This window comes from Vigna angularis, chromosome 3 (assembly GCF_016808095.1).
Source record: "Vigna angularis cultivar LongXiaoDou No.4 chromosome 3, ASM1680809v1, whole genome shotgun sequence".
Taxonomy (NCBI): Eukaryota; Viridiplantae; Streptophyta; class Magnoliopsida; order Fabales; family Fabaceae; genus Vigna; species Vigna angularis.
In genome coordinates, this window is record NC_068972.1 from 30,455,527 (window position 1) to 30,474,577 (window position 19,051).

The window sequence follows — 19,051 nt, forward strand, 5'->3', positions numbered from 1 at the left end:
CTTTAAGACAAGACAATTCCATGATAACATCCTTCTTTTGAGGTATTGGACCCCAACATCATTTGTTGTAGCATTATCTACGGTGATACTAAGAACTCGCTTCAACTCCCAATTATTCAAACAAGCCTCAACATGTTTAGCAATGAGCTCCCCTGAATGTGCCGTTGTTTGATAAAAATTCAAAATTTTCTTTTGAAGTTTCCAATCATTATCAATAAAATGAGTTGTTAAACTCATGTAATTTAGGTTTTGGATTGAAGTTCATGTGTCTGTAGTTAAACAAACCCTCTCGCACTGCTTTGATAGAAACATTTTCAACTTTGCTTTTTCCTCTTCATAGAGTTCCCACATTTCACGCCTCAATGTAGTGTGGGATGGGATTTCAAATCCTGGTTGCAAGGACCATACAAAGTCACGAAAGTCCTCATTTTCCACAAATCGAAAAGGAAGCTCGGACTTCACAAACGTCTTCACCAAATTCATTCGAGATGCATTTTGGTCAAATTTAGAAATAGTTGGTGAAGGGCTAACACTAACTTCTGTAGTTGATGATAACAACTTTTGCCTTTTGAATGCTTCTCTATTAGGATTTTCTTTACATATCGCCAAATGATTCCTTATCTCGCTTGTTCCAGCCAAATATTTAATCAAATCACCACAATAATTGCATTTGGCCTTCTTCTCAGAATAAGGTTTTTGTTTAGTAAAATGTCCCCACACATCTGATCGACCCTTACTATTCTCAGTTGACGATGAATCGATACAAGGAGGTAAATGATCCATTTCAGAAGTATTTGGTGTGAGGGTTTCTACCGTTTCTAACATTCACGTCACTACATTAATTAAGAGTTCAATCAAACAAAAGGCAAATTTATCTAAATGATGATGATATAGGGTCTGAAAACAAATTCAGAAATCACGTCACTACATTGATGAAAGTGTTGTGATAAACTCTGAAAACAAATTCAGAAATTTCCAAGAAGGTGTCTAGAAATGGGATGGCAGAAGTAATTCCAATTCCAATGGGAAACTCTAGTTCATTGTGATGGAAACCCCACTTAATTGTGTGGTACACTCCTACATGTAGGTGCTTTGCTACAATTTTAACGAAATAATTCATTCATGTGAAATATTAACAAAGACAACACTCACTAAAAGCATAAAACTTTTGGAAATGTTAACACTGAATCTCAACTTATATTCGCCTAAATGTGTCACTAATGGATGATACTTAAGATTTGGAAGCTGCCAGAATGATAAAAAACAACTATTATTTCATTTACTTTAATAAACTCAAATCAAGATATATGGAAACTGAAATCATTAATAATGGTCTGCCATAATCTTTAACAAGGAGCACAATCAAATCCACTCCAGCCCATACAAACATAGTCATATCAGATATATGGAAACTTAAATACACAATAATATCATATTCATATAATTGAGAATTTAGCATTAGAACATAATCAAAAGATTCATTATCCATGACATAGCCTTTATATCATTTAAAATAGTTGAACTATATCAACTCTTTTCCATAATTGCACCTACTTAAAATAGCCACAAAACATCACATTCAAATCATAAAACACCCATTAAACACTACTTTCACTTCCTATGAACCTGGAAATTTAATTTATAATTTTTTTAATGTATGAACTAAATCCAATTTCAACTATTTAGAATAATTTTATTTAGGCTCTTAATATATTAAAGTATAAAAATACTATATTTTGAAGCTAATTAAAATATTTACTAAAATGCAACCTTTTTTCTCATCTTCATATAGAAGTTCTTTAATGTTCTCTTATATTAGAAACAATTAAATAGAGAAAAACTGTTAAAAAAAAAAGGTAGAATAGTAAACTGTAATTGTAACTGTGTTTTGAAACCTAGAACATGGTTTGTGAGTTGTTATAGGCAAAGCAACGTAAATAGTGGAGAAGCAAATGAAGTAAAAGTACAAAGTTTGGGTGTTATTATATTATTATTACAACTATTACAACCTGCGGTTATAGAAATGCACTACCCCGTAAGTAAATTTTTCCAAGATTTATGCCTCTTGGTTTTTCTGGACTACAGAGCATAAAGCCACTACCCCACTCAGCCACCACACATCCCTGAATCCAAGAACCACTAAACCTAGCATAAATGGTTAAAGACACAGAGCCTTTAGCCTATGCTGCAAATGGCACCCCAAAGATTTTGATCCCAGTGCTCCTCCACCATTCAAGATTGCTGAAATAAGAGCAGCCATACTAGAACATTACTAGGTCAAGAACCCAAAGATATAAGCCACTGAATTATGGTCTTTACTTTAGGAAATCCAAAGATATATTCCTTCTATAAAAAGCTAACACAATCATATGCTCGGAAACTTTTCTTCAGTCAATTCTAGCCCTAAACAACACCTAGCAATCAAGTTAAATACAAGTAAGAAGATGTTTGTGAAGAACCCTGCATTCTTTGTAAAATGCAGTTATTTCGCAAATCATTTCAACACGAAAGGACTTTAGAAGTCAATATCAATAATCAGATTGTAAGAATCAACACAAGAAAAAAAAATACTAGGAGAGCATGGATTCCATCTGTCAAAAGCTAAATAAGACACAAATATGCCAAGGTAAAAAAATGCTGAAAATCACATCGAACAATACGACTAGGAAAAGGGAAAAACATTTGTACCTTTAGGTTGCAGATTTGCTTCTCTTTCCAACGAGAAGTGTTCTCAGAACCTTCGACGATGGTGGTAGAGCCTTCAACAGTTCGGTGACGGCAGAGTGCGGCAAAGCCTTCGACAACGATGAGGCTTCGACGATGGCGAGTCTTTGAAGACAGAGAGTCTTCAACGACAGCGAACCTTTGACGACAGCGAACATTCGACGATAGCAAACCTTCAACGACAACGAGTCTTCAACGACAGCCTTTGACGAATGGGACGTAACGAGAGGTCCGAGAAAATTTTGATGGAGAAAGGAAATAGAAAAACCTAATTTTGATTGAGAAATTGTGATTGAGAAAGGAATTGGGAAAACTGAAACCACAGTTAACCACAATTAACTGTACTCAAAATAAAAATAGTTTAGTATTTTTAAACTGAACTGTATAATTAGTTTTTAGTAAAATTAGTTTTTAGTAAAATTAGTTTAAGTTTTTTAAGTTTAAAAAAGTACAGATAAACTATAGTTTAAGTTTTTTTAGTTAACCGTGCTCAACCTTACTTTGAAGGTTTATGTCAGAAAAAATAAACATGACAGTTAGTAAGTGGTGGTTGGGCGAGTTAAGAGGAGTTTCATAGCTGTTAGGGGTAGTTTTTTTTTTTCATAGTTGATGATTTCCTTTGTTAGTTTGTTCTTTTATTTCTTTTAAGGAGGTGGATGTGTATTTTTGTGGTTGTTGAATGTTTTATTATAGAAACAGGATTTGTTTCGTGTAAGGAAATGTTTTCTCTTGATTGCTATTGATGGCTTCCAATATATTTTCATTCTATAAAATTGTTTCCTTAATGTGAAAATTCATATATATCTCTATTGTGATTATTTATTCTAAGATAATATTTAAATTTCTTAACACCAAGAACCTAACCGGCCATGATGTTATTCATTGTAACACAAGTACTAGGGATTTGGAATAGCAAAAACAAGCCGAGGTGCTTCGAATACATTATCGACATATTTAGAATATAATATTCAGTGTTGTAAATCTTTTTGAACAAGGTATCATTGCTAACTTTAAAATTCTAAAGGCTTTTGTTATTCCTTGCAGGTCAAGGAAAGAAGACAATGTTATTTAAATAAATTGGTCCCTCCAAATGAAATTTAATACATATGGAGCATACATTAGTCATGTGAAGAAAACATTTGAGGGACGAGGGTAACAACGAAAATGTTCAACTTTTGTGAACTTACGTGAAATTTACAAAAGCATATTCAACTTTTGTTCAGGACGAGAGTAACAACGAAAATGTTATGAATTTTTTTGTGTATTCACATGTTAACTTCATGCTCTTAGTTGTGGTCTTAGTTTTATAATTACCATTTTCAATGTTCATTGTAATCGGAAAATTGAAAAGGGATTTGGAGCATTGAGAGCTGGTAGTTGAATTTCAGCACTTCTGGTGCGTCCCTCTGTAGAACCTGCAAAAACAAGGATTTTGTTTCTTTTTTAAGCAAATTGTCTTTTCATGAACAATATCAGACCAGTTTAATCAAGGTCTTTCCTCCTAGTCAATACATCTTGTTTCTTATCATGAATCCAACAGTTCTTTAATTTTTTTTTTTAAGAAAACAACTACTTTGGAATGAGACTTCAACTTGATTCCAATAGGAATGTCATTCCAAACATTAATGGTAATGGTAAGATAAGCCAAGGATCTTGCACCATGCCATTCTCATTTCAAAACAAAAAGAGAAATATCAAAAGAGATGGCCATCAAAAAGAAAGCCATGAGCATGATAATCCATACACAAACAGGAAAAAGATCCAAGATTAGGAACCCCAAGAACCAATTTACATCAAAATGCTTAGTAGCATTGGCAAGATGAAGCCATTATTATATTCCTAATAAACATAAGGCAATATTCTCCATGGAACAAGTTTACGATACTCTGTCCATATCTCTTTATACTTATCTGCACAGCGAGTTTCATCCCTTCTCTCTCTCCAGATCAACAGAATAAGAAGATAAACTGGATAGAAGTATGGAATTGGGGAACTGCAAAAATGAGTTAAATACAACTGTTTGACATTAACTTCTTTTAGAAAAATAACAAATATCCATGATTTACGTCAACATAATAAAGCAACTAGTTAAGGAGATCACCTTATCCCACAAGGTAAGCTAAAAGAGAGAGCAAGTAGCAAATCTCCTAGGTAATTACAGTGCCTAGCAACACCCCTTCAACATAATAATAAGAATAAATATAAGAAAGATTGATGACTTCAATAAGAAAAAGAATAAGGATATGAACTTTGCAATAGCCAGCTCTAGGATGACAAATGATCACAGACAGCACCAAATATAAATTCTTGCAATAAGTGTCACAAATTTTGAGCTAGATGAAGGGTTCAAAAAATAAGCCAGACATGCATATGAATCCCATAAACATATGACAAGACAATCATCTTTTCTTTTTGCCTCTTAACATCAGAATTAGTTAGAGAACAAGAAAAAGAGATATCGAACAAAATTTAGGATCAGTTTTCCTGTTTCTTAAATTTCCATGTTTCTTTATATTTCATGATATGTTTCCTTATTTCATTAGAATTAAGAGTCTCGTTACTGGTGTTTGAATGAACGAGGCCAGTGTTTATCTATTGTATCACATTGTAAAACATCATACTGAATATCAGTTTCAGAGTGTTACTTTATATTCTCCTTTCCCCTATATCTAAAACCCTGTAATTTCAACATAAATGAAATCTTACCAATAACCAGACGCTAGTAGCTTGCCTCCAACAACTTTTGGAGGCTTACCCCAAATAGGAGCCTTTGGATTCTTTTTGAACACATGTTTTTGCTTGTTTGCCCCTCGAAATACCATATATCTGCACAGTTATATTACACAAATTACAGTTTATAAGGTTTACTGATAAAAATGTGCGAGTTTATTAGATCAGTTTCAGTCTTCATAAAATTTTCTTTTATGTCACTTCAGGAGTGTATGCATTACAGAATTCACTTTTACATATTACAAGTTACCCGATCAAGAAGACAAAGCAATTAGCTACCATGGCAGCCGTTGTTAACTCCACATTGTTCTTCAATAGCCACCACCCCTAATAGCAATTGCAGATTGTCAATACATGCAATATTTTAATGCAGAAGAGATGGACACAAGTTAAATATGGAGCTAACTAAATCAGTAGCAAGTTTCATTTCCAACACAAGTGAACTATGTTTGAAGCGTGCATCTAAAGCACGTACATACCTTTGTTGGTCACTATCAAGTCTTGACCATAGCTCACACGCACAAAAGAAAATAATCAATATGGATTCAGCATGAGAAATTTGTCTTATTTAAATATGAAAAACATGCATGAACAAGAGAGAGAGAGTCTCTTGGAAAATGATTTGGAAAGTCTCCTCATTTATAGAAATCTAAAATGTCAGACAGAAACCAAAGCAAACTAAAAGGAAGACATAAATAACACACATTTCATATTTATCAATTGTAATGGTAATTATGCACACATTAAAGAAAATATAAGTCAGGGGCTGCTGAAAAAAAAGCATTATTCTAATAGGAATACAAATTCAAATTCTCCATAGGCCCATTTTCTAGGCCTTTTGGCATTATTTTCCAACTAATTTTCTTTTAGTTCAGTAGGTTATCTTGTTCACCTGATTTTGTCACCGATGAGTAATACACCTAGTATTTGGTTACTGAATTACTTGAGAATTAAACTGTAAAATAATTTTAGAGGACTTAATTGATCCCTCTCACAATCTTCTATTTATAAGAATAAATTGATACAAAAGTACATGATAAATAGGGTAACCCTAGACACAATATAATCATGATAAATAGGGTAATCCTAGACACAATATAATCATGATAAATAGGGTAACTCTTAACACAATATAATGATGATAAAATAGGATAAATATCCTAACACTCCCCCTCAAACTGGAGCATACAAATTGTATGTACCAAGCTTGGAACAAATAAACTCAATCCGAGGACCCCTTAATGACTTGGTCAATACATCTGCGAGTTGATCGTTTGACCCAATAAACTCAGTACATATTTCTTTAGTCAAAAACTTTTCACGAACAAAATGACAATCAATTTCTATATGTTTAGTCCTCTCGTGAAACACTGGATTTGATGCAATGTGAAGAGCAGCTTGATTATCGCAATACATCTTCTGATAGGAAGTTGAGAGTGTATGTAAGGAGGAGGAGAGGTTAGTCAACGGTTAGTTAACAGTTAGAGGGAGTTAGTTGCCTAACTGTGTTAACAGTTAGGAAGAGCGGGAATATACCTTTGTATAAATTGTTGAGATGGGGAGAGGAGAGGGACTTTTGGCGATTCAAGTGTATGAACAGACTGTTTAGTCTTGCTGGGGGGAGATTAGGCTCCCTTATTGCTTCATTCTTGTATTCTTTCTTGGAGATCAATAAAATCAGAGGTTATGTAGAACTTTTGCTCTGTTTGCGTGTGTTAGTTGGGTGAAAGATAAGGTTTCTTTATCAAAAACCTATCAATTTGGTCCGACTTGCCAGATCCAAATTTTGTGGACGCTGCGGTGAAGAGATGGAGACGACGACGGAGACAAGATTAGAAGCGATTGAGATAACGGTGGAGGGAATGAAGGCGGAGTCGACGGCGGTACGTCGCGATTTACAACAAATTATGAAAATTCTGGAAACACAGGGAAATCACGCGGAGAGCAGTTTGGAGGATAGCTCCGTGAATGATAACCGACACAGAGGGAATGAGGAGACCGGAGGCGGTGGAAGCGGCGAAAGAAGTGAAGCACAAAAGCCTTGGAGGAAGAGGGTTGAGTTACCCACCTTTGACGTAGACGAGCCACTCAGTTGGCTCAATCGGGCAGAAAGGTTTTTCGATATACAAAGGGTGACGAACGATGAAGAAAAGGTGGAGGTCGCCTACGTAAGCATGGAGGGCAGCGCGGCGTACTGATTCACTTTCTGGAAAGAGAAAGCGAGAAACCGAACATGGAACGGGTTGAAAGAAGCCATGATTAATCGCTTCGGTGGTGGATTCAGGGGGACCGTATTCGAGCGACTGGCTACTCTGCGTCAGGAAGGAACAGTCGAGGAATTCGTGCGTCAGTTTGAAGTCTTGATGGGGCAGACAACGGGGATTCCAGAGGAACAGGTGATGGGCTACTTCTTAGCCGGTTTACGTGAGGACGTGAAGGGTCAGGTGCGGATCCAGAACCCATCGGAGTTGATGGAGGCGATGAGGATTGCACGCGACGTAGAAGATGCGATGATGAAAGCACAGGGAAGCCAGGCTAGTGGATTCAAGATGAACCCACTCGGTGCGCGATCAATGGGTATCGTGACGCGATCGGAATCGACTAAACAACCGACGAACCCGTTTGGAAGAACAGAGGGTGGAGGACCCGCGAGAAGAGAGGGAGCGGCGGCTAACACTGTAGCGAGGGGGAGCACTGCGATTGGGGGTGAAGGTCGAGGCCGAATGGTTCGAAATTTACCCTACCCCGAGTTTCTTAAGAGAAAGGAGGAGGGGTGTTGCTTCCGATGTGGCGGCCCATTTGCACCAAGCCATCGATGCGCCGAGAGGAGCCTACGGGTGTTATTGCTGGCAGAGGACGAAGACGAAGGGGAAGAGGGCGAGGTAAACGGCGACCAGGAGCAGAAAGTGATGGAGTTGTCCGCATGTTCGGCAGAAGGCTGGACCAACCCGGGAACCTTGAAGTTGACGGGGAAAATTGGTGAACGGAAGGTGGTGGTGCTCATAGACAGCGGAGCAAGCCACAACTATATAAGTAAGAGGACCACATAGCAGCTGGGCTTGCCGGTGATCGATACTGTACCATACCCAGTGAGTTTGGGCGACGGGTGTCGACGGATTACCCAAGGACGATGTGAAGGGGTGATTATCCGACTGGAGGAGGTGGATTTGGAGGAAGAGTTCCATGTTTTTGAGTTGGGGGGCGTCGACGTTATTCTGGGGGTTGCATGGTTGGCTAAATTGGGCGAAGTTCGGACGAATTGGGGTAGCATGACAATGGAATATAATGTGGGGGATAAAAAGATCACGATCAAGGGTGATCCAGCCCTATCGCGCCAACTGGTGAAAGCGAGATCTTTGTGGAAGCTGGGAGATAACGCTGAGTCAGGAGCATTAGTGTGGGGTCTAAGTGCAATAGAGACAGCTGAAGACGGTGAGTGGGGAACAGATGTGACAGGCCAGTAGCAGGTTGAACTGGAAAAGCTGCTGCAAACCCACTATCGCTTATTCCAAGATGTGCACGGGCTGCCTCCAACACGTCACATACAGCACCGAATAAAGTTGAAAGTGGGTGTAGACCCTATAAATGTGAGGCCATACCGCTATCCCCACATTCTGAAAGGTGAGATTGAAAAACAGGTGGATGATATGTTGAAGGCCGGGATCATACGCCACAACACGAGTCCGTTTTCCAGCCCGGTCATCCTCGTGAAGAAGAAGGATGGAAGTTGGCGCTTTTGTGTAGATTACAGAGCCCTAAACAAGGCCACTGTATCGAACAAATTCCCTATTCCGGTAGAGGAGCTGCTGGACGAATTAAGAGGGGCCAGGTACTTCTCAAAGATCGATTTGAAATCGGGGTACCACCAGATCAGGATGGAGGAAGAGGACGTAGCCAAGACAGCCTTTCGCACCCACCTGGGACACTTCGAGTTTCTCGTGATGCTGTTCGGACTTACGAATGCACCGGCCACTTTTCAGAGTACAGTGAACCAGCTGTTACAACCGTATCTTAGGAAATGGGTGCTGGTGTTTTTCGACGATATTCTCGTCTATAGTCCAAACTGGGTGGATCATTTAAAGCAGCTGGGTATGGTGATGCAGCTGCTGGAACGAAATGGGTGGGCGGCCAACCGGAAAAAGTGTGACTTTGGAAGAAGGAAGATACGTTACTTGGGCCATCAAATTTCCGAACAAGGGGTGGAAATGGACAGTGATAAAATTAGAGCGGTGGTTGAATGGGAAGAACCCAAAAAATTAAAAGCGTTGAGAGGGTTCCTGGGGCTCACTGGTTACTATCGGAGGTTCGTAGCGGGCTATGGAAAAATAGCAAAACCATTGACAGAGTTACTCAAAAAGGGAAGATTCACGTGGAATGAGCAGGCGAAGCAAGCTATGGATGAATTAAAGGCAGCTATCACGTCGGGACCCGTGTTGGAGTTACCCGATTTCAACCAGGAGTTCCATATTGAGTGTGATGCCTCATGAGGAGGAGTAGGTGCCGTGCTGACCCAAAACAGGAGACCCATCGCCTTCTACAGTAAGGCCTTGTCGGAGAACACCTTAAGTAAATCGATCTACGAGAAGGAGTTAATGGCTTTGGTGTTAGCCATCCAACACTGGAGACCGTACTAGGTGGGAAGATTTAGCAACAATCAAGGACCAATTTTCGGAGTTCAACCTTGAGGACAAGGTTGAAAATGGAGGGGAGGGTAATGATAGGAAGTTGAGAGTGTATGTAAGGAGGAGGAGAGGTTAGTCAACTGTTAGTTAACAGTTAGAGGGAGTTAGTTGCCTAACTATGTTAACAGTTAGGAAGAGCGGGAATATACCTTTGTATAAATTGTTGAGATGGGGAGAGGAGAGGGACTTTTGGCGATTCAAGTGTATGAACAGACTGTTTAGTCTTGTTGGGGGGAGATTAGGCTCCCTTATTGCTTCATTCTTGTATTCTTTCTTGGAGATCAATAAAATCAGAGGTTATGTAGAACTTTTTCTCTGTTTGCGTGTGTTAGTTGGGTGAAAGATAAGGTTTCTTTATCAGAAACCTATCATCTTCATAGTATGGATGTCACAAAATTTAACCTCTTGAAGGAATTGTTTCACCCATATAAGTTCACATGTTAGTGATGCCATTGCCCTATACTCGGCTTCCGTAGTTGATCTAGCTACTACATTTTGTTTCTTACTTTTCCATGAAATAATATTTCCTCCTAGAAAAACACAATATCCTGTAGTAGACCGTCTATCAATAGGTGAACCTGCCCAATCTGCATCACAATACCCAGAGACCTGAATGCTTCCTTTATCTTCATATAACAATCCTTGCCCGGGAGCCTTCTTTACATACCTTAGAATGCGAATGAGAGCATTCCAATGGTCAACACATGGAGCCTGCATGAACTGACTAACCACTCCAACTGCAAAGGATAAATCTGGCCTTGTAATAGTGAGATAAATCAGTTTTCCAACCAGCCTCCTATACCTCTCTGGATCGGAGAATAATTCACCTTCTTCTGTCCTTAATTTTTGGTTTGGGTCCATGGGACTGTCTACCAGTCTACAATCAATCATGCCTATTTCTTGTAATATATCAAGAGCATACTTCCTCTGGGAGATTACAACTCCATCTTTTGATTGCGCTACTTCAATGCCTAAGAAGTATTTCAGACTTCCAAGATCCTTGGTTTGAAAATGTCTACACAAGTACTCTTTTAGTTGAGATATTCCAACAACATCATTTCCTGTAATGACAATATCATCAACATATACTATTAAGTAAACACATTTCCTGAGAGAAGAATGACAGTAAAAAACTGAATGGTCTGCTTCACTGCGTTTTTGCCCAAATTTTTGAACAATGGAGCTAAACTTTTCAAACCAAGCACGTGGGGATTGCTTGAGGCCATATAGAGATCGATGCAATTTGCATACCATTCCAGACTCCCCCTGAGCAACAAACCCAGGAGGTTGCTCCCTAAGGGTTTAGACAAACGGAACTGTGACAGCGATGGACGACGGTGGCCGACGACGGCGGACGGTGGCCGGCAACGGCGACGGCGACGGTGGCCGGCGGCGAACGGTGGCCGGTGGCCGGCGGCGGACGGTGGCCGGTGACGGGCAGCGGCGGACAGTGGCGGACGACGACGGACTGTGGCGTCGGACAGATATTACGAGACAGAAACCAGAGCGGGATCGACCCGCTCTGATACCAACTTGAAAATTAAACTGTAAAATAATTCTAGAGGACTTAATTGATCTCTCTCACAATCTTCTATTTATAAGAATAAATTGATACAAAAGGACATGATAAATAGGGTAACCCTAGACACAATATAATCATGATAAATAGAGTAATCCTAGACACAATATAATCATGATAAATAAGGTAATCCTAGACACAATATAATCATGATAAATAGGTAACCCTTAACACAATATAATGATGATAAAATAGGATAAATATCCTAACAGAATTAACTGTATATGATTGATGCTCTCGTGCTTACTTTTGTACAGAAATAGAGGAAAGAAAAGAAACATGATTTAAAGCATTTGAAAGCACTGCACTTTACATACATGTGCAAATATCCAGGTGGCATATCATGGATACCATATTTTGAATAATTGACCTAGTATTCAGAATCATAATAAGTCAGAAGACTAAGATCAAATCAACGTACCAAAATCCTCACAATTACCTAAGCAAATATTCCTATTAAGGAAACAATTTAAAATACAGAGTGTACCACAGCTAATAAAACTACTATACCAAGTTCTAAATAGATGATGTGATCATGATTCATTACTACTTGTACATAATAAATTACTTGTACATCGACTGTCACAATTCACCCAAATAGAACATATGTCATAGTTCAAATTGACAAGACAAAAGTGTGCTCTGGAAATCAAATCAAGTAATAATCGTGGACTCCCTCTCACTAAATTCTTTTACGTGTCCACAAAAAATGATTACATGAATTGGCAAGCTTCGTCCTATATAATTTATACCAAAAGATTTATTCACAAAAGGTTAGAACTTGAGAAAGTGGCCAGAGTAGAAAATGAGTTATATCACACATAAATACAATAAACAAAGAAAAAAAAATCAGATAATAGATGAAAAGACCAACACAATTGTCAAACACGGACACTATGGAACCTCCATCCATGCCCAAGCAAAAGATCAGAAGTCCATTTGATTGGAAAATTTGATCAATTAGGTTTTTTCTATTTTAAATATTGTTCTTGTTTGTGTTTTATGGATCATACTTGTGTATGTTGCAGATCCTCCAACCGTTGGGTTTCAGTCCTTATAGGATCCTCAACTGGTAATAAAGGACAAGAATAACATTAGTAAGAATTTTCTGTCCTTTAGATTTAGCCTAATACAAACCTAATTCACCTAAGTAGTAATTGACCATCTACCAAAATGACTTTCAAGTTAATCCACAATCAAGATGACAAACAGAATGGAGTATTCAATGTCAACAAAAGAGCTCCTCAAACACCTTTGGGAGGTGAAACTAAGTTCATATATAGAAAAGTTCAGTTTACAACTGTAGGTATGACTCTGATTTAAAAAGGTAACATCTCCTCTGCTTACACAAACAAACTGGAAGTTCAAATTTTTCTATTTCTCATCCAAACCCACAAGTATGACAAATACCTGTATGCTGAAAGTGAAAGGTATCCACACTAAATCTCCAAACACCAACATGAAGCCCAATCTCTCTGCAATTATGTCCCAGCTGCAAAAGACAAAACAATGATAAGGTTAGAAAGGGGAATGATCATAGTTCACTGGAAAATTCAGGAGAAATGTTGTTCGGTTAAATCTTTGTCAATTTTTAGATGAAAAATTATGGCTTTTACAATCAAATGCTTTGAAGGGAATTTTAAAAATCATGTTTCACCCAAAACTGGGCTTTATCCAATACGAACAGCAGATAATACATCTACTCATCCACCTAATGCAGCTATGGCATATAATTCAGTTATGTCAATTTATTATCTCAGAAATTCTACAATGGGTAGTAGTACTAGTACCCATAGTAGCAAGATTATTATTTCTTCCCTTGATGCAGACAGATAAAGTGATTCATGCATTGTGGCTACAAACTTGATCATAGCAAAAGTACTGAGACATTTTACAGCTAAATAAATTAGCATTAGTGTCACAGACGCCCCACCCCCTTCCCTCTCCTCTAAAAATATTGTAAATGTATTTAGGGCTTAGAGGTGTGATGGTGATGGTTTGAGTTTGACCATCCACTAGGCCATGTATACTTCTCCATCCAGGTGCTTGCACTTCCAATGTCACCACACCCCTTCCAAAAATATTAAAAAAAGAAAAGAGCACGAAAACCTACCATTTTCAAGCCTGCTTTCGATGGCCAACTTATTGATGTTCTTGTTCATTTGAAAAATATATTATAAGTTAGTTTTAACACATTTAAATTGCATAAGAAAACAATTTCAAACTAATGTGAAATTTTATAAGAAATTATGGATCGATGCAAAGGTAGATTTTATTAAAAATTCATCGTATGAAAGTTTCTCATTGATTTAAGAATTTTAATTTACAACAAAGTGAATGAGTATCATCATCTTAAAACATAGCATGACAAGTAATGCATGATGAAATTTATAGAACGCAAGTCTTCTAGTGTAACATATGTAACTCACGTGGATGTCATGTATTCTTCATGTACAAAATAGTCCAGGATGTATAGCTGGAACATAAATGCAGAAATTCACATGTCAAGCACACAATATAATACATTTTAATTTTAAAAGAGACATTCAAGTTTTTGAGATTACTGCACAGAATAGCTGGTAGAGAATCATTGACTGGCTCAAAGTACCATCTTGAATGCTCTTCATAAGAATAGATAAATTGATAAGTAGCCACCCCATCATTCCAGCTCTAACAAAGAAAAATCTGCAATTTGATAATCCATTAAATCCATCACAAAATGCCAGATTGATTTCAGTCATCATTCACACCTCGTTAAATATGCTGATAATGTAATCTTGTTTGCAAAAATCATTTGACATGCATGAGAAATCTATGTACTGTTAGAAAAATTACATCTATGTATCATTATTAAGACTAAGTAGGGTGTAGTGTACCAGTCAATTTATTAGCTCTACGTATAGTTGTACCTGATTATGTACCTAATGCAGTCCCTTAATCTTTCATGTACTTTTGTATCAGGTTTTTTGATACGTACCCAGGTGTTAGGGAAATCAATGAACCCTTGATCCAAGGAGGAGGAAATAATAAAAATTGGTGGGGCAGAGTTTATAAGAGGAGAGAAAAGGATGACGTGGCTTTGTGAGTGAAATGTGTTAGTTAGAAGAGAGAGAAAAAGAGTATGGGTTGTTATATATTCTGAGGTGTAGGATGTGAGGGGGGACACGTTTTGTTTTCGGTGGAGTGGGAGGAGAAGAATTATTACGATTCTTCTCAGGAGCTTGGCTCGTGGCAGAGGGTCCTGGAACCTTATGAGTTTTCTGATTTATCATAATAGTGAATTTTCACCATTCCACTTTTCACACTTCATATTTTCGTTTATTTCGTTTATTCGTAAACTCTGATTTTTAACATTTTTATTATAAATAGAAGATTATGAGAGAGATCTCTCAAGCCCTCCAAAATATATTTCTCTGTTTTTAATCTTAAGTTGTACAAATAAAGTGAAAAAAAAAATCTAAAAAATATGCAACCTAAGAAAATAAAGACAGTGATACTATCATAAATTTAGCCAAATGATGAAATATAGAGCAAACATTGAAAGATAAAAAAATTAAAATCTGGCCATGAGAGTAGGGTGCAGGAGGGCGCAAGTAACATAAAGAATTATTATTCATGTCTTAAGATCGATTTGAAAACTATTTGTCATTCTATACTAGTAATCAATTTTGTAAGTTAAAATTACAACACAGTACAAACATCTCTTAACCATGATTGCTCTATTATATGATTACTAGTATAGTGCCCAGTATAACAATTCCAATTTTTATTCTTTAAAACACATTTATGCTTTCTACTTTTTTTAAGACCTAGTCTATTTGGCCAGTATTAAAAAATAGGATGTCAAAACATGAGACATGTAGGTTGTTAATAAACATTGCAGGGAAAACTGAGTCAAGTTTCACAAGGAAAAGAATAGAACAATCTACAGATCATATAAAAGCCACCGTTAGGTATTCAGAATAATCATGATGGAATTCCAGATGAGATACAAATTTCATTGGTAGGTTGGGGCAAGATGTATCATTCATAGTAAGATCATAAATCACATTTGAACCAGTCAAGTTAAATGAGAAAAAGAAAATACATCTTTCAATGGCAGAGATGGGGAATAAAAATATATTTTTAACATGGCCTAAATTGAAAACAGTCAAGTGAAATGAGATCAAGCAAGAAATTTGGGAAAATCACATACTTGACGTCAATACCCATGAATTGAGGATTTAGTTGTATTCCAAACCACCTATTTAAAAAAAAAAAGGAAGCAAATATCATCAAGATTAACCATAGAAAAGTAATTCCTTCTGGGGAGCAAAGTTGACCATGCTACTAATTGCATGCCAGTAATTACCATACACAGAAATATAGAACATAGAAAATGCAAACAGACAGCATTTTGCCTCTAAATGCGAACACACAGCTACTTACATATTAAATAAGCCTTAAATTAAGTATGTTTTCTACCACTTAATATAATCTCTTGAAGCCACAAATTTTGCAGCAGTGCCGAGAGTCAGGGAAATACAATAGAAGAGAATACGGGTCATAGAGTAACCTACAGCATGTACATATTTCTTCTGCCAACTCCCTGTTGTTTAAGGAGATGAAAAGTAATATATGATGCTTCCAACATCAAAATGATGGCCCCACTTCTCAATTAAAATAGCCATTAGTTAAAGTAATCTCAATTTAGAACATACCAATCATGTATCAGGTTCCCACTGATATGAGGTTTTAGAGATGAACCTTTACTTTGTGACTCGCAACCAGAAAAATACAATACCAGAGTCACCTGCCATTTATTCGCAAAAGATCAACAAAACTGACAACCAAAAGGATATAAAATTATCATGCCATGCTGAATAGTAAGAACATCATAAATGATGATTGAAATAAACCATCATATGTCAAAATTGTAAGGGGATAACCAAAATGTAGGTAGAAGAGATTGAACACTAACTGGAGGAAGAAGGTATTATGTCCAAATATTGGGCATATAATTTCTTTTCATCAATTAAGTTTAAAAATGGATCAAATGGAATAGTTCAATTAAACAGGTGAAGGAATGTCAAAGAAAATTTCAGACAAACCATTTGAAAAGACCACACTCTAACCGTTTTTACTAATAATGGAGTAAGTGGCCAACTCCACCCAATAGGATAAGACTATATTGTTGATTGATTATAAAATGGGATATGTTCATATTTTCATTTAGTATATCTGTAGGATGGAATTGAAAACTAATTTATTTATACCAAATTGGTATTTACAAATGAGACCCATTATTGGTGAAGCAATGACCTCCACAACAAGATCGGTGCACGTAACCTATTGAAGAAAAGTAGAAAACCTTAAATACGAAAAACAAACAAATTAATGTTCAACCTATACTAGTTTAGCATCAAAACGTAACATTCAAATCAGGCGTAAGTTGTGAACAAATTGCTAATCTCGAGAAGAGACATTAATGCAGGAATACATGTCACTTAAAGTATTTAAATAGACAAAGATGACAAGTAATGAATGACACAAAACTACAAGCAAGTTCAGTTTTACAGGTGCTTTTGGGTGTAATCTAATCAAAATTAGAGTTTCAACCCGATAATACAAGTAATAAAAGTTCACATTAAAAATCAACATACATTACTGATACGAAATTTCAATTCTGATTAATACCAAAAACACTTATAGAGCATGTAAGTTTAGTCCAACAAATGATCAGATGCCAAAATTTGACACTGCAAATATCAATTATAAGCTTACATACAAGAAAACTAAAGAGAAACGTTGTGGACAGCAACTCAAGTCCTCTGTCTGATATGGCCTGCAAGAATTACCACAAAAGCACATTAAACATCTTAACCTCAATCTTCAAGAAAAAAGGTGAACAATCTAATCCATCTTCCATTTCATGAGTTCACTCCAATAAAACTAGACAAAACAGAAAAATTCAGGAAACACATACAGTGGGAGACACAAAACCCATATTGGCACCGATCCCAAGAAGCGCAACCAACAGAAGAAGCGAGAGCAGACCTGAGAAAATGTAAACATAGTTAAAAACCCAAACACACTTTTTCACATTTATATATAAAAAACAACCACATTGTCGTTAACATGCACATATTATAACTGACCATTGCAGCGATAGTGAAGACGAGTTGCATCAGGTAGAGCAACCCCAGGAACAATTTTTCCAGGGAGAATGGATCCAGCAATGGCCAAGTAAGTGAAGAACCCCGTAAGCAAAGGAACCTGACCCAGTTTATAAAAGGGGCAAAAGATTGTAAATTGATCATTATTTTCGTATAATCGGTGAAATCGAAGAGATTGGGGTTGAGTATTAAGGACTAACGGAGTTCCAAGATGGCATGAGAGCGTGTAGGAGAAAACTCAGATCCACGTTCGACTCCATCACTTCCAAGTGAGCTCAAAATTGAGACTTTTCAATAGAAGTTCGAGGTTTTAGACTGGGCTGTGTTGCTACTTTAAACACTCTCAGCCGCAGATGAAACGTGATAGAACATTGCGATCTACACTCTAGTCCTGAGTCCAGCCATTTTCTGTTTAAAATTAAAATTTCGTTTTTCCGTGGCTTCTTTAATCTACTGCAATTTTTTTATATTTTTGGTAACAAAACTCTTCATATAGATTTTTCAAGCGGATTAGAGTGTTGTATGACAGGTGCATCAAATGGAATGTTCTATGACATGGATTCTTGTTCAATTTTCTGATGTAGTGGAAATCTTGGGTTTATCCTTCTTTTTCTTAAAAACTAAATAGGTGAAATGATATTAAAATTTGTGTATACTTATAAAGAGAGAGATAATCATGAGTTTTTCATATAATATGATAACGTGAAAATTCAGTATGAAAAATCTTTTTCATTGTCCTGTGATAAGTGCAATTATTTGTTTATGTTTAGTAGGACACTTCTCTAAAATACATTATTTATATACTGTTTGTCTGTTTTTTTTTATTAATATAGAATAATTTAGCATTGAAATTATTAATCTAATGTAAACTTTAAAAAAATTATAAATTATGATAAGTGGTGCTAATATAAGATCACTTCAATAAGTAATCATGTTTAACCAAGCACCATTTTAGTCCCATTATGATAAATATATGAGATATCTTCCTTGAATTAGACTCGATTAGTTATACAATTGTTACGGTTAAGTTTGGTTGAGGATTTTATTTTTTTTTTTAGGAAAAAAAACTATTAGTTTGGATGAGGAACGTTAAAAAAATGAAAAAAAGAGAATCAGAGAGAAAGTTTTGTTTTTTTATGGAAGTATCAAGAAAAGAGAGAAGAAAAATGAGACATAATGAT

The 19,051-nt window shown here is 36.6% G+C and overlaps 1 protein-coding gene across 1 annotated transcript; it reads right to left on the minus strand.

The window, feature by feature from the left end:
• Positions 1 to 4,416: 4,416 nt before the first annotated feature.
• On the minus strand, positions 4,417 to 18,344 carry LOC108326294 (delta(14)-sterol reductase). Its single transcript, XM_017559703.2, has 13 exons — positions 18,071 to 18,344; positions 17,853 to 17,970; positions 17,681 to 17,751; positions 17,483 to 17,539; positions 16,416 to 16,507; positions 15,911 to 15,958; positions 14,280 to 14,400; positions 14,145 to 14,191; positions 13,126 to 13,207; positions 5,705 to 5,781; positions 5,431 to 5,550; positions 4,826 to 4,900; positions 4,417 to 4,717 (listed from the first exon to the last, which is right to left on the minus strand). Exons 1-13 carry the CDS (start codon positions 18,128 to 18,130, stop codon positions 4,564 to 4,566), a joined length of 1,122 nt encoding a protein of 373 aa, XP_017415192.1. The 5' UTR covers positions 18,131 to 18,344; the 3' UTR covers positions 4,417 to 4,563.
• Positions 18,345 to 19,051: the final 707 nt, after the last annotated feature.

What these genes read in the sequence shown, in the direction of transcription:
- LOC108326294 (XM_017559703.2), bottom strand. Translation starts at nt 18,130, where the DNA reads ATGGAGTCGAACGTGGATCTGAGTTTTCTCCTACACGCTCTCATGCCA. An exon ending in CGTTTCTCTTTAGTTTTCTT is followed by an intron (nt 16,508 to 17,482) that starts GTATGTAAGCTT and finishes AATAAATGGCAG; the next exon opens with GTGACTCTGGTATTGTATTT. An exon ending in CTACTAGCGTCTGGTTATTG is followed by an intron (nt 4,901 to 5,430) that starts GTAAGATTTCAT and finishes ATTATGTTGAAG; the next exon opens with GGGTGTTGCTAGGCACTGTA.